Genomic DNA, 15,136 nt, shown 5'->3' with positions numbered 1-15,136 from the left:
ACTCACAACCCACTTTGCTATTTTTACATTTGTGTAACATCACTAAATTCTGAGAAGATACTAAGATGTTATAAGGATTTGATGGTCTCTGGTTTCTCCAAGCTCCGGGTTAGGGTTGGTCGAAATCACAGGAGTAAGAGAGAGAAAAAGTGGTAAGAAGTTTGTTTAATGACCACATGATTGTGAGTTCAGTCCCACTGCATGGCACTTTGGTTTTCTAATATGACCTTGAGCAGACTAAAGCATTGCAAGTGAATTTGGTAAACAGGAACTAATATATATATATATATATATATATATATATATATATATATATTATATATATATATAGGGAGAGTTTACGAAAAAAACAGAAGACGAAGACAGGTGGTGTACAAAACAAACAGATGTATTAGTATAGCGCTCAGGAATAGAAAAAGTCTTTACGTTTCGAGCCTACGCTCTTCTACAGAAAGATACACAGAAAAACAAGGAGAGAAAAAAAATGTGTGTAGTGGCTAACGATCTTATATATATATATAATATATGTATGTATATATATATATATATAATAATAATAGTAGGGAATATAATTCCAAACTTACAGGGAAAAATTCAATTTAGCAATTCCAAATCAAATTTCATAAATATATAATATATATATATATATATAATTAACCCATTGGTGTTTAAACCGGCCATATCTGGCACAAAATATTCTACATGTTTTATATTTGAACTAGCCATATCTAACCTCTCACACCTAACCTACATTGACATTCTAAAAATAAGCAATCACATCATTGAAACCTCAAAGCTATAAGATAATGCATGATTAATTCAAAACAATTTGAGTGAATAATTCAATAGTGAAAGACTTTATCTGTATCATAGAGAAAAATTAAAATATACTATAATAAATATTATTTTTTTAAATCACTAAATTAGATAAATGTTTATTTAATGTTTATTTAATTTAGTGAATTTTTGAATAATATGTATTATAGCATATTTAAATTTTTCTCTATGATATAGATAAAGTCTTTCACTATTGAATTACTTAGTAGAGGTTATTTCTCTTAATTATATATATATATGAAATCAAAATATGTAACAGGATGTTAAGTAGTGATGCAGTACAACCATATCAAGCAGCTCTGTTTAATTGAACAATGTAATCATTACATCAATTTAAATACAGCACTATCTTCAGCTGCAAGAAATATGGATTTTCAACAGACAAGGTGTATTAGTATAATTTCTCTTAAATATTTTAAATATTCAACTTAAGTACCTAATTCAACTGAATCTTAATTACTTCTTTTATATATATGTGCCTGGTGTGTGTGTGTGTGGGGGGGCAATTAGTTCAGCTAGACTCTTCTATGTAGTGTCCAGACATGGCCACGGTCCAGTGACTAAAGCAAGTAAAGGACATATGAAACATAGACATTAAATGATAATGAGGATGAAGGTAGTGGCAGTGTGTGTGTGTATATATTTATATATATATATATACATATATATTTTATTTCATCTAGTTTCAGCTCACAAGCTGTGGCCATGCTGGGGCATATACATATATATGTGTGTATGTATATATATATATACAAAATAAGAAAATGGAGAAATACATCTTAATCAATGATCAACTACCAGATAATACCCAATCACATAATTTATTAAACCGCTACATATGAACATTAAGGTCAAACATAATATAGAACAAAACAATGTACATCAATGAGTAATATGATACAATAAGTACAGTATGTATAAGTGAATATAAATAAATACAAATATAAATATAAACTACATCTTACAGCTGTTTCAGCCATGCAGATAAGGGTGCCTCATTATGCTCATATTAGCCATATGTGATAGGTTAATATGTTGTTATAAATGAGACACTTACAAAAATATCCCAGTTCTTAACATTTATGTATTAACTTTGTTGGGTGCTTCACTAGCAGTATATTGGATATATGTTTTCCCATGGTGGGTTGCACATACAACCCCTATCTCAATTTGTATATATATATATGTGTGTGTGTGTATGTATATGTATGTATGTATGTATGTATGTATGAACACTTCACTCTACACTTCTTTCTGATAAGTGCTGTTCTATATTTCTTAGCCTTGTTCTTCCCATGTCTTACTCTCTCTCTCTCTCTCTCCTCTCTCTCTCTCTCTCTCTCTCCTTCTGCACCCCCTTACACTTTCATCCATCCCTCAAATTTTGTTGCATGATTTTAGAGAGATTTTGCTATTGTTTCTGGCAAGTCAGGCCAATAGTACATATATATTTATTTATATATATATATATATATACACACACACATACGAGCATACATACAAATATATATATACACACACACACACATATATAACATACATACAAATATATATATATATATATATATATCTATATATATATATATCGAAACATAAAAGACTTGTTCTATTTCTATTCCTGAGCGCCCATACTAACACATTTGTTTGGGTGTTACTCCACCTGCCTTCGTCTTTTGTTTATTTTCGTAAACCTTCCCGTTATATAAACACATATATATATACATGCGTATATATATATACACACACACATATATATATATATATACACACACACATACATATATATATATACATATAATGGTATTTTTATATAAGCCTCGACTGAAGGATTTATATACCCCTTTACCAGACTATTTTTCTTAGCCATTGCATGGTGATCTCCATAAGCTTGAAGCTTATATAAAAATACCATTATTATTATTTACAGGATTGTAAATCATGGCGCTGTATAAAAACATTCACACCAAATGTACATATATATATATATATACAAAATGAGAAAATGGAGAAACATACTTAAATCAATCAATCATCAACCATCAGATAATACCCAATCAATACTTTATTACACCATTACATAACAGCAATAACATTATACATAATATATTGCAAATATAACTAGACATGGAAATAGAAATATAAAATACAATTACATCATATCTGACAGCTGTTTCGGCCATGAAGACAAGTATGTCTCATTTAACCTATTAGCCATATAAAGCAGGTATAAATGAGACATTAACAAGGATGTCTCACAGCCTCTTCAGAGAATTTAATATAAGTGTGAAAAAAATTTACATATAATATAAAAAATATAAAATATAAAAATGTGTGCATAGACACTCATAATTTCTCACACATATATATACACATTAATACAATAATACAATATAAACAAAATATATCAGTATACATTAACAAACACAGTTATTTTCCATATTGGACTCCTAGTTCCATAACTAACATCAAGGAAATACATGTACACTCACATTTAAATTTAAAGCAGACATATATATATAAAACTATCCAGTTCATTAAAATGTATAACCATACAAAAAGTCAATAAAAATTAATATTAATATTAATAATAATAATAATAATAATAATAATAATAATAATAATAACAACCATAATTGTACCATGTAAAGCAAACAGACATCTACATATCAATAAGTCTAATTCATCTGTCCGCTTGATATTGATTTTCCTAGATAGATTCGATTGGCTTATAGTTTTAAATTTGAATCACAATGGAAATTTTACGGTTAGTTAGTCAAGAAATGCACACGCACATCCACAGATCCAACACACATACATACATAATTATATGTATACACACACACATACACCCATACACATACACACATACATAGCCACATACACAGCCAAATCATAAATAAATAAATGAATAATATAAGAGGTATAATCGTAACTATACACATGGAAAAACAGAGAAACCCAACTGATTGCACATACATGCATGCAGACATCAAGCCCTCCCAAAACAACACCAAGGCCGTGGTATTGACTAAGTAGATCCACTCACATATTTCCATAAAACATTAATTGCAAAGATACATACAATTATATCAAGACATAGAATGTAATTTTTCATAAGGTACATAATTCATATGACACCGTATTTTTCGTAGCCATAGTATTTTATAACTAAAAGTCTGCTAACTTAACCGCTATATGCTATATTCAAACATACGCTAAATATAAAGTATAGATTAAACATTTCCGATTGACTATCAAAAGACATAGAAATATACATATACTAAGTTAACATCAGTTTATAATAATTAAATTATAAGAGATTAATTGTAAGAAGTCAAAATACGCTAATATTCTAGGATATATAAACAAAATAACTCCTTATAGCATAAATAGATATCATCTCTACGTAATAAATCCAATATTATTATAATACTAATATTTATCTATCAAAACCCTTACCAATGAACTAATAGAATTACACTCACATCTACATGCCCATAAGTATACTCATGTGTAACAACAGACATACACATACACACCATATATTTTCACATGTGATGTGCGTGTAAACATTCATAGTTACTTATATAGAAATATTAACCGGTTAAGCGATCAGTGCGACAATAAATAAAAAAAAAAAAAGACTCCGCCGGTTACGACGACGAGGGTCCCAGCTGATACGATCAACGACTAACCAGATTGCTAGGAAATAAAGTGTCTTGCTCAAGGACACAACGCGTCGCCGGGAATCGAACTCACAACCTTACGATCATGAGCCGAATGCCCTAACCACTAAGCCACGCGCCCTCACTGGACACATAAATACAAATGTAATAATTAACAGGATTTAGCATTAAATAATATCAGTGGAGGACTTACCAATAAAATAGTATATAAGTAAATAAAAATTAAATTAATTATAAGTTAATAATTGTAATTACTTAAGATTAAAATGTAATAAAATAAAATAAGTTGAAATAATTAAAATTAAAATGAGAATATAAGTACAAGCTAGTATACATGTATACTCTCTCTCTCTTTACTCTTTTACTTGTTTCAGTCATTTGACTGCGGCCATGCTGGAGCACCGCCTTTAGTCGAGCAAATCAACCCCGGGACTTATTCTTTGAAAGCCCAGTACTTATTCTATCGGTCTCTTTTTTTGTCCGAACCGCTATGTAACGGGGACGTAAACACACAAGCAATGCTAGGGGGACAAACACAGACACACATATATATATATATACGACAGGCTTCTTTCAGTTTCCGTCTACCAAATCCACTCACAAGGCATTGGTCGGCCCGGGGCTATAGCAGAAGACACTTGCCCAAGATGCCACGCAGTGGGACTGAACCCAGAACCATGTGGTTGGTTAGCAAGCTACTTACCACACCTATATTTTATTATAATAAATAATGGATATGTATGTATATATCTACATATAAATAAATAAATAAATAGATAAATACCATAGAAAACAAATTAAGATAAATACAAAGGTACACCTAATATATAGTAATGCTAATATGTATATATCCACATAAGTGAGGGCGCGTGGCTTAGTGGTTAGGGCATTCGGCTCATGATCGTAAGGTTGTGAGTTCGATTCCCTGCGACGCGTTGTGTCCTTGAGCAAGACACTTTATTTCACGTTGCTCCAGTCCACTCAGCTGGCAAAAATGAGTTGTACTTGTATTTCAAAGGGTCAGCCTTGTCACTTTCTGTGTCACGCTGATTATCCCCGAGAACTACGTTAAGGGTACACGTGTCTGTGGAATGCTCAGCCATTTGCACGTTAATTTCACGAGCAAGCTGTTCCGTTGATCGTATCAGCTGGGACCCTCGTCGTCGTAACCGGCGGAGTCTTTAAGATATCCACATATGCATAAAAGAATATATAGATAAATAAATAACATAAAATAAAATGAAGATATATATAGAAAAAAGTACATATATAAACTTAGTATACAAACTACTATTATGTAAACATTTACCCATAAATAAATAAATAGATAAATAACATAATGTACAAATATATATATATGTATACATAGTATGTTAGTATGTATATATATAACGAAGTGAAATTGTAAGGTACCACACAAGTGGAAATATATATGAAAGAAAGTTTGAATAGGCGCAGGAGAGTTGAATGGCTGTGTGGTAAGTAGCTTGTTTACCAACCACATGGTTCCGGGTTCAGTCCCACTGCGTGGCACCTTGGGCAAGTGTCTTCTACTATAGCCTCGGGCTGACCAAAGCCTTGTGAGTGGATTTGGTAGACGGAAACCGAAAGAAGCTCGTCGTATATATGTATATATATGCGTGTGTGTTTTTGTATGTCTGTGTTTGTCCCCCTAGCATTGCTTCACAACCGATGCTGGCGTGTTTATGTCCCCGTTACTTAGCGGTTCGGCAAAAGAGACCGATAGAATAAGTACTGGGCTTACAAAAGAATAAGTCCCGGTGTCGAGTTGCTCGATTAAAGGTGGTGCTCCAGCATGGCCGCAGTCAAATGACTGAAACAAGTAAAAGAGTAAAGAGTAAAAAAGTATGCAATTTTCAAGATGTTTAATCACTTGACCGGTTTCACTTTTTTAGAAAAAGATTGTCAAAAGTAAAATGTAAAGCTTTGTTGTGTCAAGTACTGGTTGACACAAAATATTACAATACATATATACATTCTTTGATAATAATAACAAAATGTTAAAAATAGTTTACAAGGAAATATCTTGAGAAAATATTAAACAGAAATTTCAATAAAAATATTAGGATTCCATTAAAAATCATGTTTGTTTGGAATATGTCTACGGAATAGACAAAGCTAGATGTCTAGTCTGAGGATTTTCAAATCTGCATGGGACAGTTGCCTTCCTTGTCAGAAAGTATGTCTGTGCTCTTCAGACAGTATTAAGAGTATTTTAACTCTGATTTCTAGCAATGTAGGTGCATCGGCACCCTTAGTAACACTTAGTGACAATTGAATGTTTCCTTTGAAGTATCACATTGCGCACAGCTATTTATACTCTTTTACTTGTTTCAGTCATTTGACTGTGGCCATGCTGGAGCACCGCCTTTAGTTGAACAAATCGACTGCAGGATTTATTCTTTGTAAGCCTCGTACTTATTCTGTTGGTCTCTTTTGTTGAACTGCTAAGTTACAGGGATGTAAACACACCAGCATCAGTTGTCAAGCAATGTTGGGGGACAAACACAGACACACGGACATATACACACACATACACATATATAAATATACATATATACGATGGGCTTCTTTCAGTTTCCGTCTACCAAATCCACTCACAAGGCTTTGGTCAACCCGAGGCTATAGTAGAAGACACACGCCCAAGGTGCCACGCAGCAGGACTGAACCCAGAACCATATGGTTGGTAAGCAAGCTACTTACCACACAGCCACTCCTGCGCCTATATTAATATTAATTATATTAATTTTATTTATATATATATATATATATATATATATTATATATATATATAAAACAAGAAGGTTTACGAAAATAAACAAAAGACGAAGACAGGTGGTGTACAAAACAAACAGATGTATTAGTATAGCGCTCAGGAATAGAACAAGTCTTTTACGTTTCGAGCCTATGCTCTTCGACAGAAAGATACACAGAAAAAAATGCGGGTCGGAGCTAACGATCTATCATATATATATATATATATATATAGAATGGTTGTATACTGTCAATCTAACACGAACGTGACAATAGGGGGGTACACCACCGCTGTATAGCCCTAGGAAGCATTGACGCCTCCTGATGGCTTTGACACATTTTTCCCTATGTCCTTATATACATTTACGAAGGGGAGACATACATTCGTAAATGTATATAAGGACACAGGGAAAAATGTGTCAAAGCCATCAGGAGGCGTCGATGCTTCCTAGGGCTATACAGCGGTGGTGCACCCCCCTACTGTCACGTTCGTGTTAGATTGACAGTATACAACCATTCTATCGCCCCACCACCGTACATGTCTCTACGAAAGATTTAGAAATTTTGTATTTCTTATATATATATATATATATATATATATATATATATTTTTAGTGAAATAGATAAATGAATTATTTTGTTACGGATTATTCAAATTATAACCGATACCTGGGTAGCAAAAATCACAACAGAAAAATCACGGTTGAGGTTACGACCATGGGGTATCGCAACCGTGCCTTAGTGCGGATAATTGAAGTTTTATATATTTAGTGAGGGAAGAAATGGAGCTGAATGAAGATTTTACAAAATTCCTTTTTATTATTTTCTACACATGTTTCAAAGGCTGCAAATTCCCTAATTCGGATTGAATAAGAGAAAGCTGCAAAATGGTCTCCTTATTCAATCCGAATTAGGGAATTTGCAGCCTTTGAAACATGTGTAGAAAATAATAAAAGGAATTTTGTAAAATCTTCGTTCAGCTCCATTTCTTCCCTCACTAAATATATATATATATATATATATATATATATATACATATATATACAATATATATATATATATATATATACATATATATATACATATATATACAATATATATATATATATATATATACATATATATATATATATATATATATATATATATAATATATATATATATATATACAATACACACAACATACACACACACACACATTCCATGAAAATCTGTTTTCTGCTGGGAAATGCTTTACGAAGAAACAATTTTACTCCTATATCGAGGCATTACTGTATCTACTTTTAGCCTGGTTGGGAACCCTATAGCTTGCCTTGACAGAGTGAATGTCCTTGAATAATATAGACTCACACATACCTTCTTTTCATAGATGTTTTTTTTTAATGATTTTTTTTGTTCTTTGTTTCCTTTCAGATTGTCCCATGTTTAACAAGAGCTGTGAGAAATGTGTACTATCTGTCAAAGTAAGTTAAAATGATTTATTTGCCCTTTCTCTTCACTCCCCACCTCTCTCTCTCTCTCTCTCTGTCTCTGTCTCCCCCTTTGCTATAGTTTTGATGTGACTATATGTATGTGTATATATATATATATAGGCACAGGAGTGGCTGTGTGGTAATAAGCTTGCTTACCACATAGCCACTCCTGCACCTATGTACCCCTTACAGCACCTAGGTTTCCCAAGCGGTCACCCATCTGAGTACAAACTAGGCTCGACGTTGCTTAACTTTGGTGACTGGACAAGAACCGGTGCTTTCAATGTGATATGGCCATAATCATAGTATCAACCTAGTACTTGACTGCCACTTTATTTTATCAACCCTGCAGGAATGAAAGGTATACTTGATATTAGCATGGTTTTAACTATTACAGCAACTCTTCTTACCTGACTCTCCCCTATTTCCACCAATCCACCGCCTGAGAGAGGCACATTATAATTGTTTATTATATCATACTAGCAGTATCGCCCGGGGTTGCTCAGGTTTGTAAGGGAAATAACTATATAAGCATTTTTAGAGTTATAGCCAAAAAAATAGCAAAAAAATGCATTATAAATGGAAAAAAAATTATGGTAAATTTTTTTTTAAATCGTTGACTCATCATAGACATTTTTAGAGAGTTACTTCCCTTATATAATAGCGAAAAAATGCATTAAAATGGAAAAAAATGATGGTAAATTTTTTTTAAATCGTAGACTCATCGTAGACGCACGCTAATACCCAGAAAGGCTCGATATGAATCACGACTATAAGATACCCGGTTTTGGTTAAACTGCACCGCAAAATGTGGGAGTAGTTAGGAATCTAAATCGTAGGAGACAGACACACAACTTCACTTTTATATATAAAGATTAAACGAATTAACATTGTTTCATATTTATTCTTCCTCCTCAGTGCATTTACTGTTATGTGGACGAAACCTGCAAACCATATCCTGTTGGACATGTCCTTCCCAAGTCTTCACAATGTCCATTCTCCAAGACCCGGTGGAGCAACTGTCTGAGTAAGTTGAAATTTTCTGAAATTGCCATAAATTCTTTGATCCGATCACCCTCAACACCACCACATTTTCCACCATCACTACTACCACAATCATCTGTACTACCACCATTACTACTACTAGTACCGCCATCACCATCACTACTACCACCACAACCACTATCGCAACCACCACTGCTGTGATTATCACTACAACCACTATCATCATCACCAACACCACCAATATCACCATCACCGCTACCACCACAACAATCACCAGCAGTACTGTCACCACCACAACCATCACCACTACCATCATACCTACCACTACTACCATCATCATCACCACTACCACCAATATCACCGTTACCATCACCACTACCACGACAACAACCACCTACACTACTGCCAGTACCACCACCACGACCATCACTACCACCACAACCATCACCATCATCACCACCACCACCTTTACCAATGCCTATTTCTTTACTACCCACAAGGGGCCACACACAGAGGGGACAAACAAGGACAGACAAACAGATCTAGTCGATTATATCGACCCCAGTGCGTAACTGGTACTTAATTTATCAACCCCAAAAGGATGAAAGGCAAAGTCGACCTCAGCGGAATTTGAACTCAGAATGTAACGGCAGATGAAATGCCTATTTCTTTACTACCCACAAGGGGCTAAACATAGAGAGGACAAACAAGGACAGACAAACGGATAAAGTCAATTATATCGACCCCAGTGCATAACTGGTACTTATTTAATCAACCCCGAAAGGATGAAAGGCAAAGTTGACCTCGGCGAAATTTGAACTCAGAACATAATGGCAGACGAAATACAGCTATGCATTAATTGGCAAAAGATGATTATCTCCAAGTATGACAATAATAAATTAAGAATTAATTAAAAACTAATTTGTTATTAACAGCAATACTGTAATTAACAGATGTTGCATTTAAATTACTCAATTGTGGGTGTTTATGTCTGAATAAGATAAGGTAACATCTGGTAGATGTGAGAGTAGGTGGCGAGTGTTTAGGATGTGATACAAGTGTGGCTGTGTGCTTGAGAAGTTTGCTTCCCAACCACATGATTGTGGGTTCAATCCCACTACTCTTTACTCTATTACTCTTTTACTTCTTTCAGTCATTTGACTGAGGCCATGCTGGAGCACCGCATTCTAGTCGAGTAAATCGACCCCCAGGACTTATTCTTTGTAAGCCTAGTACTTATTCTATCCTTTTCTTTTGCTGAATCGCTAAGTTACGGGACGTAAACACACCACCATCGGTTGTCAAGCAATGGTGGGGTGACAAACACAGACACACAAACATATGCATACATACATATATATATACATATATACAACGGGCTTCTTCCAGTTTCCGTCTACAAAATCCACTCACAAGGCTTTGGTCGGCCTGAGGCTATAGTAGAAGACACTTGCCCAAGGTACCACGCAGTGGGAATGAACCCAGACCCATGTGGTTTGTAAACAAGCTACTTACCACACAGCCACTCCTGCGCCTACGTGGAACCTTGAATAAAAATGTTTTCTGCTATAGCCCCAGGCCAACTAAAGCCTTGTGGATGGGTTTGGTAGATGGAAAATGAAAGTAGCTTAGAGCTTTATTAAAACGCTGTGCTTTATAAGAAAATCCATGAAGCCAAGTGAAATTGTAGTTGTAGGAAGGCGTAGGAGTGGCTGTGTGGTAAGTAGCTTGCTTACCAACCACATGGCTCCGGGTTCAGTCCTACTGCATGGCATCTTGGGCAAGTGTCTTCTACTATAGCCTCGGGCCGACCAAAGCCTTGTGAGCGGATTTGCTAGACGGAAACTGAAAGAAGCCCATTGTATATATGTATGTATATATGTTGGTATGTCTGTGTTTGTCCCTCTCCCCACATTCCTTGACAACCGATGCTGGTGTGTTTACGTCCCCGTAACCTAGAGGTTCGGCAAAAGAGACCGATAGAATAAGTACTGGGCTTACAAAGAATAAGTCCTGGGGATGATTTGCTCAACTAAAGGCGGTGCTCCAGCATGGCCACAGTCACATGACTGAAACAAGTAAAAGGATAAAAGAGTGTATATATATATATATATATGCACACATACACACATTAGGAAGGGCATCCAACCGTAGAAAACCATGCCAAATCAGACTGGAGTCTGGTGCAACCTTCCAGCTTACCAGCCCTGGTCAAACTGTCCGACTCATGTCAGCATGGACAACAGACCTTGAATGATGACGAAACACGCTGGAGTTGAACTAGGGACAGCTGATGAAGGGGATTTTTCCTTGTGTAGTTTGTCTTGTACTCTGTTTTTCTGTTGTAAAAAAATGGTTTGTTCCATGCTTGTTTTTCCGTTTTCATTTCTCGTTGAGTTCTACGTCTAGTTGTGGTGTCCTGTACTCACGTATATATTTATATATGCATGTATATATACATGTAGATGTAGGTACGAACATATATGTTTGTATGTATGCATATATTTTATTTATTACACTATATATACACACACACACACACACACACACACACACACACACATAGACTGGCTTCTTGCTTCTCTGGCGCTGCTCAAATTCAGGCGGACACCTTTGATCTGATTTTCAGTAAGGTTTAAAAATCAGTTAAGGCTGTACATCATATTTTTTTCAATCTATAGAGAAATTAGTTACATTTGCTCTCTTTATATATCTACTACTTCGGTCTCACACACACACACACACATACAAGCAAAGTATGTATGTAGTAACTATAGTGACAAGTCATTTTTATCACCAAATCAATATGGGTATTTGACGTCATTACCATTTGTGTGTGCATGCCACCTTGTCTTGATATCATGTGGTGGTTGTAAAAGAGTGTTACAGCCATTCATTCAAATAAGCAGTGTCATACGTTTCTGATTTTCTGAAAGGACATGTCTAGCCATGGGGAAATATCACCTCCCTTGGTAACAGGAACAGGCGTCTGGCTACGGAAGAACTGCCTTATTAAACTCCGTCCGACCCATACAAGCATGGATAAGAGAACATTAAAATGATGCTGAAGATGATGAAGAGTGGAGGTGCGTGGCTTAGTGGTTAGGGTGTCAGCATCATGATCGTAAGATTGTGATTTCGATTCCTGGACCCGGCGACGCGTTGTGTTCTTGAGCAAAACACTTCATTTCACGTTGCTCCAGTCCACTCAGCTGGCAAAAATGAGTAACGCTGCGATGGACTGGCGTCCCGTCCAGCTGGGGAACACATACGCCATAGAAACCGGGAAACCGGGCCCATGAGCTTGGCTAGGCTTTAAAAGGGCGCATTTATTTTGTGGAGGCGCATGGCTTAGTGGTTAGGGTGTCAGCATCATGATCGTAAGATTGTGGTTTCGATTCCTGGACCAGGCGACGCGTTGTGTTCTTGAGCAAAACACTTCATTTCACATTGCTCCAGTCCACTCAGCTGGCAAAAATGAGTAATGCTGCGATGGACTGGCGTCCCGTCCAGCTGGGGAACACATACGCCATTGAAACTGGGAAAACGGGGCCCATGGCTAGGCTTTAAACAGGGCGCATTTATTTTATTTTTAAGATGATGAATGCACCATGAATCTTCTCTCTCCCTCCCCCTCTCTCTCTCCTCAATACCATCAACCTGTCCCATCCTGTTTAACTTCGTAGAAGCTCAAAGCTAGTCCAATATACCACTTTTTCCTTTATGTTACTCCCCCATATGTCTGTTTGTTTTCCACACCCACTCTCATCGAATTTGTCACAGTAAATTTATGCAAATTCTCCACCAGTTTTGCTTGTTTTATTTGTTTCTTTTTGCTTGTTTTCCATTTTTATTTGTTTTGTTTTCTTTGTGGAGGTGCGTGGCTTAGTGGTTAGGGGTGTCAACATCATGATCGTAAGATTGTGGTTTCGATTCCTGGACCGGGCGACGCGTCATGTTCTTGAGCAAAACACTTCATTTCACGTTGCTCCAGTCCACTCAGTTGGCAAAAATGAGTAACGCTGGGATGGACTGGCGTCCTGTCCAGCTGGGGAACACATACACCATTGAAACTGGGAAACCGGGCCCATGGGCCTGGCTAGGCTTTAAAAAGGCGCAAGTGAAGGTGTGTAGCTTAGTGGTTAGGGTGTCAGCATCATGATCGTAAGATTGTGGTTTCGATTCCTGGACCAGGCGACGCGTTGTGTTCTTGAGCAAAACACTTCATTTCACGTTGCTCCAGTCCACTCAGCTGGCAAAAATGAGTAACGCTGCGATGGACTGGCGTTCCATCCAGCTGGGGAACACATACGCCATTAAAACCGGGAAACCGGGCCCATGAGACTTGCTAGGTTTTAAAAGAGTGCATTAGTTATTAAATTATTTGTTTTCTTTGGGTGTATATGAGATATATATATATCTGCTATGTGTGTGTGTGTGTGTGTCTTTTAGCTTTTACCTGTTTCATACAAAGGACTTTTCAAATATAAATAAAGGGGAAGTAGACAAAAATAAACATTATTTTCCCTCTTACTGTTTTGTTTCATTTTGAAAAATAAAAATTTGTTTTATGGTTTGCTATTGTTTGTATTTTGAATTACATAATCTTTTACAGGGGCACCAAAATCTTTTAAGTGCTTAGGGCCTCGATGGGTCTTAATCCAGCCCTGTATATATATATATATATGTTTATTATTTATTTATTTATGCACCCTTTTCAAGCCTAGCCAGGTTCATGGGCCCGGTTTCCCATTTTGTGACATATGTATTCCCCCAAGCTCGACGGGACGCCAGTCCATCGCAGCGTTACTCAAGAAACAGGAAGAAAGAGTGAGAGAAAGTTGGGGGTGAAAGAATACAAAAGGGATCACAACCACCCCCTGCCGGAGCCTCGTGGAGCTTAAGGTGTTTTCGCTCAATAAACATGCACAACGCCTGGTCTGGGAATCGAAACCGCAATCCTTCAACCATGAGTCCGCTGCCCTAACCACTGGGCCATTGCACCTCCATATATATATATGTGTGTGTGTGTGTGTGGTGTGTGTGTGTGTGTGTGTGTGTGTGTGTTGTGTGTGGTGTGTGTGTGGTGTGTGTGTGTGTGTGTGTGTGTAATTTTGTTATATTCATAAGAATCAAGGCATATCAACTCATAGGATGCCAGAAATGGCTAGGCCTGCGTATGTGTGTGTGTACAAGAGTTTATTGAGGCAGATTTTCTACTGCCAGATATGTTTAGTGTTGGCAATCCATATCTGTTTCCTAGCAAAGTAGCATTTCCCTGTGGCCAGATATGATTCCGCAGAATATTGTTAATGAACAACACTACTTTTATGACAGACAATCATTTATGACTATCGTGCA

The 15,136-nt window shown here is 36.2% G+C and overlaps 1 protein-coding gene and 1 pseudogene across 3 annotated transcripts in view; one reads left to right on the top strand and one right to left on the bottom strand.

The window, feature by feature from the left end:
• The window catches only part of LOC115225896 (pituitary tumor-transforming gene 1 protein-interacting protein), a 50,808-nt gene that overhangs the window by 25,148 nt on the left and 10,524 nt on the right, over positions 1 to 15,136 (top strand). For all 3 annotated transcript variants that reach the window (XM_036514765.1, XM_036514768.1, XM_036514767.1), the window contains 2 exons: positions 8,712 to 8,761; positions 9,689 to 9,797. In XM_036514765.1, coding sequence (XP_036370658.1) covers positions 8,712 to 8,761; positions 9,689 to 9,797 — 159 coding nt within the window. The remainder of the gene's footprint in view (positions 1 to 8,711; positions 8,762 to 9,688; positions 9,798 to 15,136) is intronic.
• On the bottom strand, positions 8,954 to 9,072 carry LOC115225918 (annotated as a pseudogene).

The sequence above is a fragment of the Octopus sinensis genome, linkage group LG28 (genome assembly GCF_006345805.1).
Source record: "Octopus sinensis linkage group LG28, ASM634580v1, whole genome shotgun sequence".
In the NCBI taxonomy this organism is placed as follows: domain Eukaryota; kingdom Metazoa; phylum Mollusca; class Cephalopoda; order Octopoda; family Octopodidae; genus Octopus; species Octopus sinensis.
The sequence above is the reverse complement of the archived record's forward strand: the minus strand, read 5'-3'. Positions and strand labels throughout refer to the sequence as shown.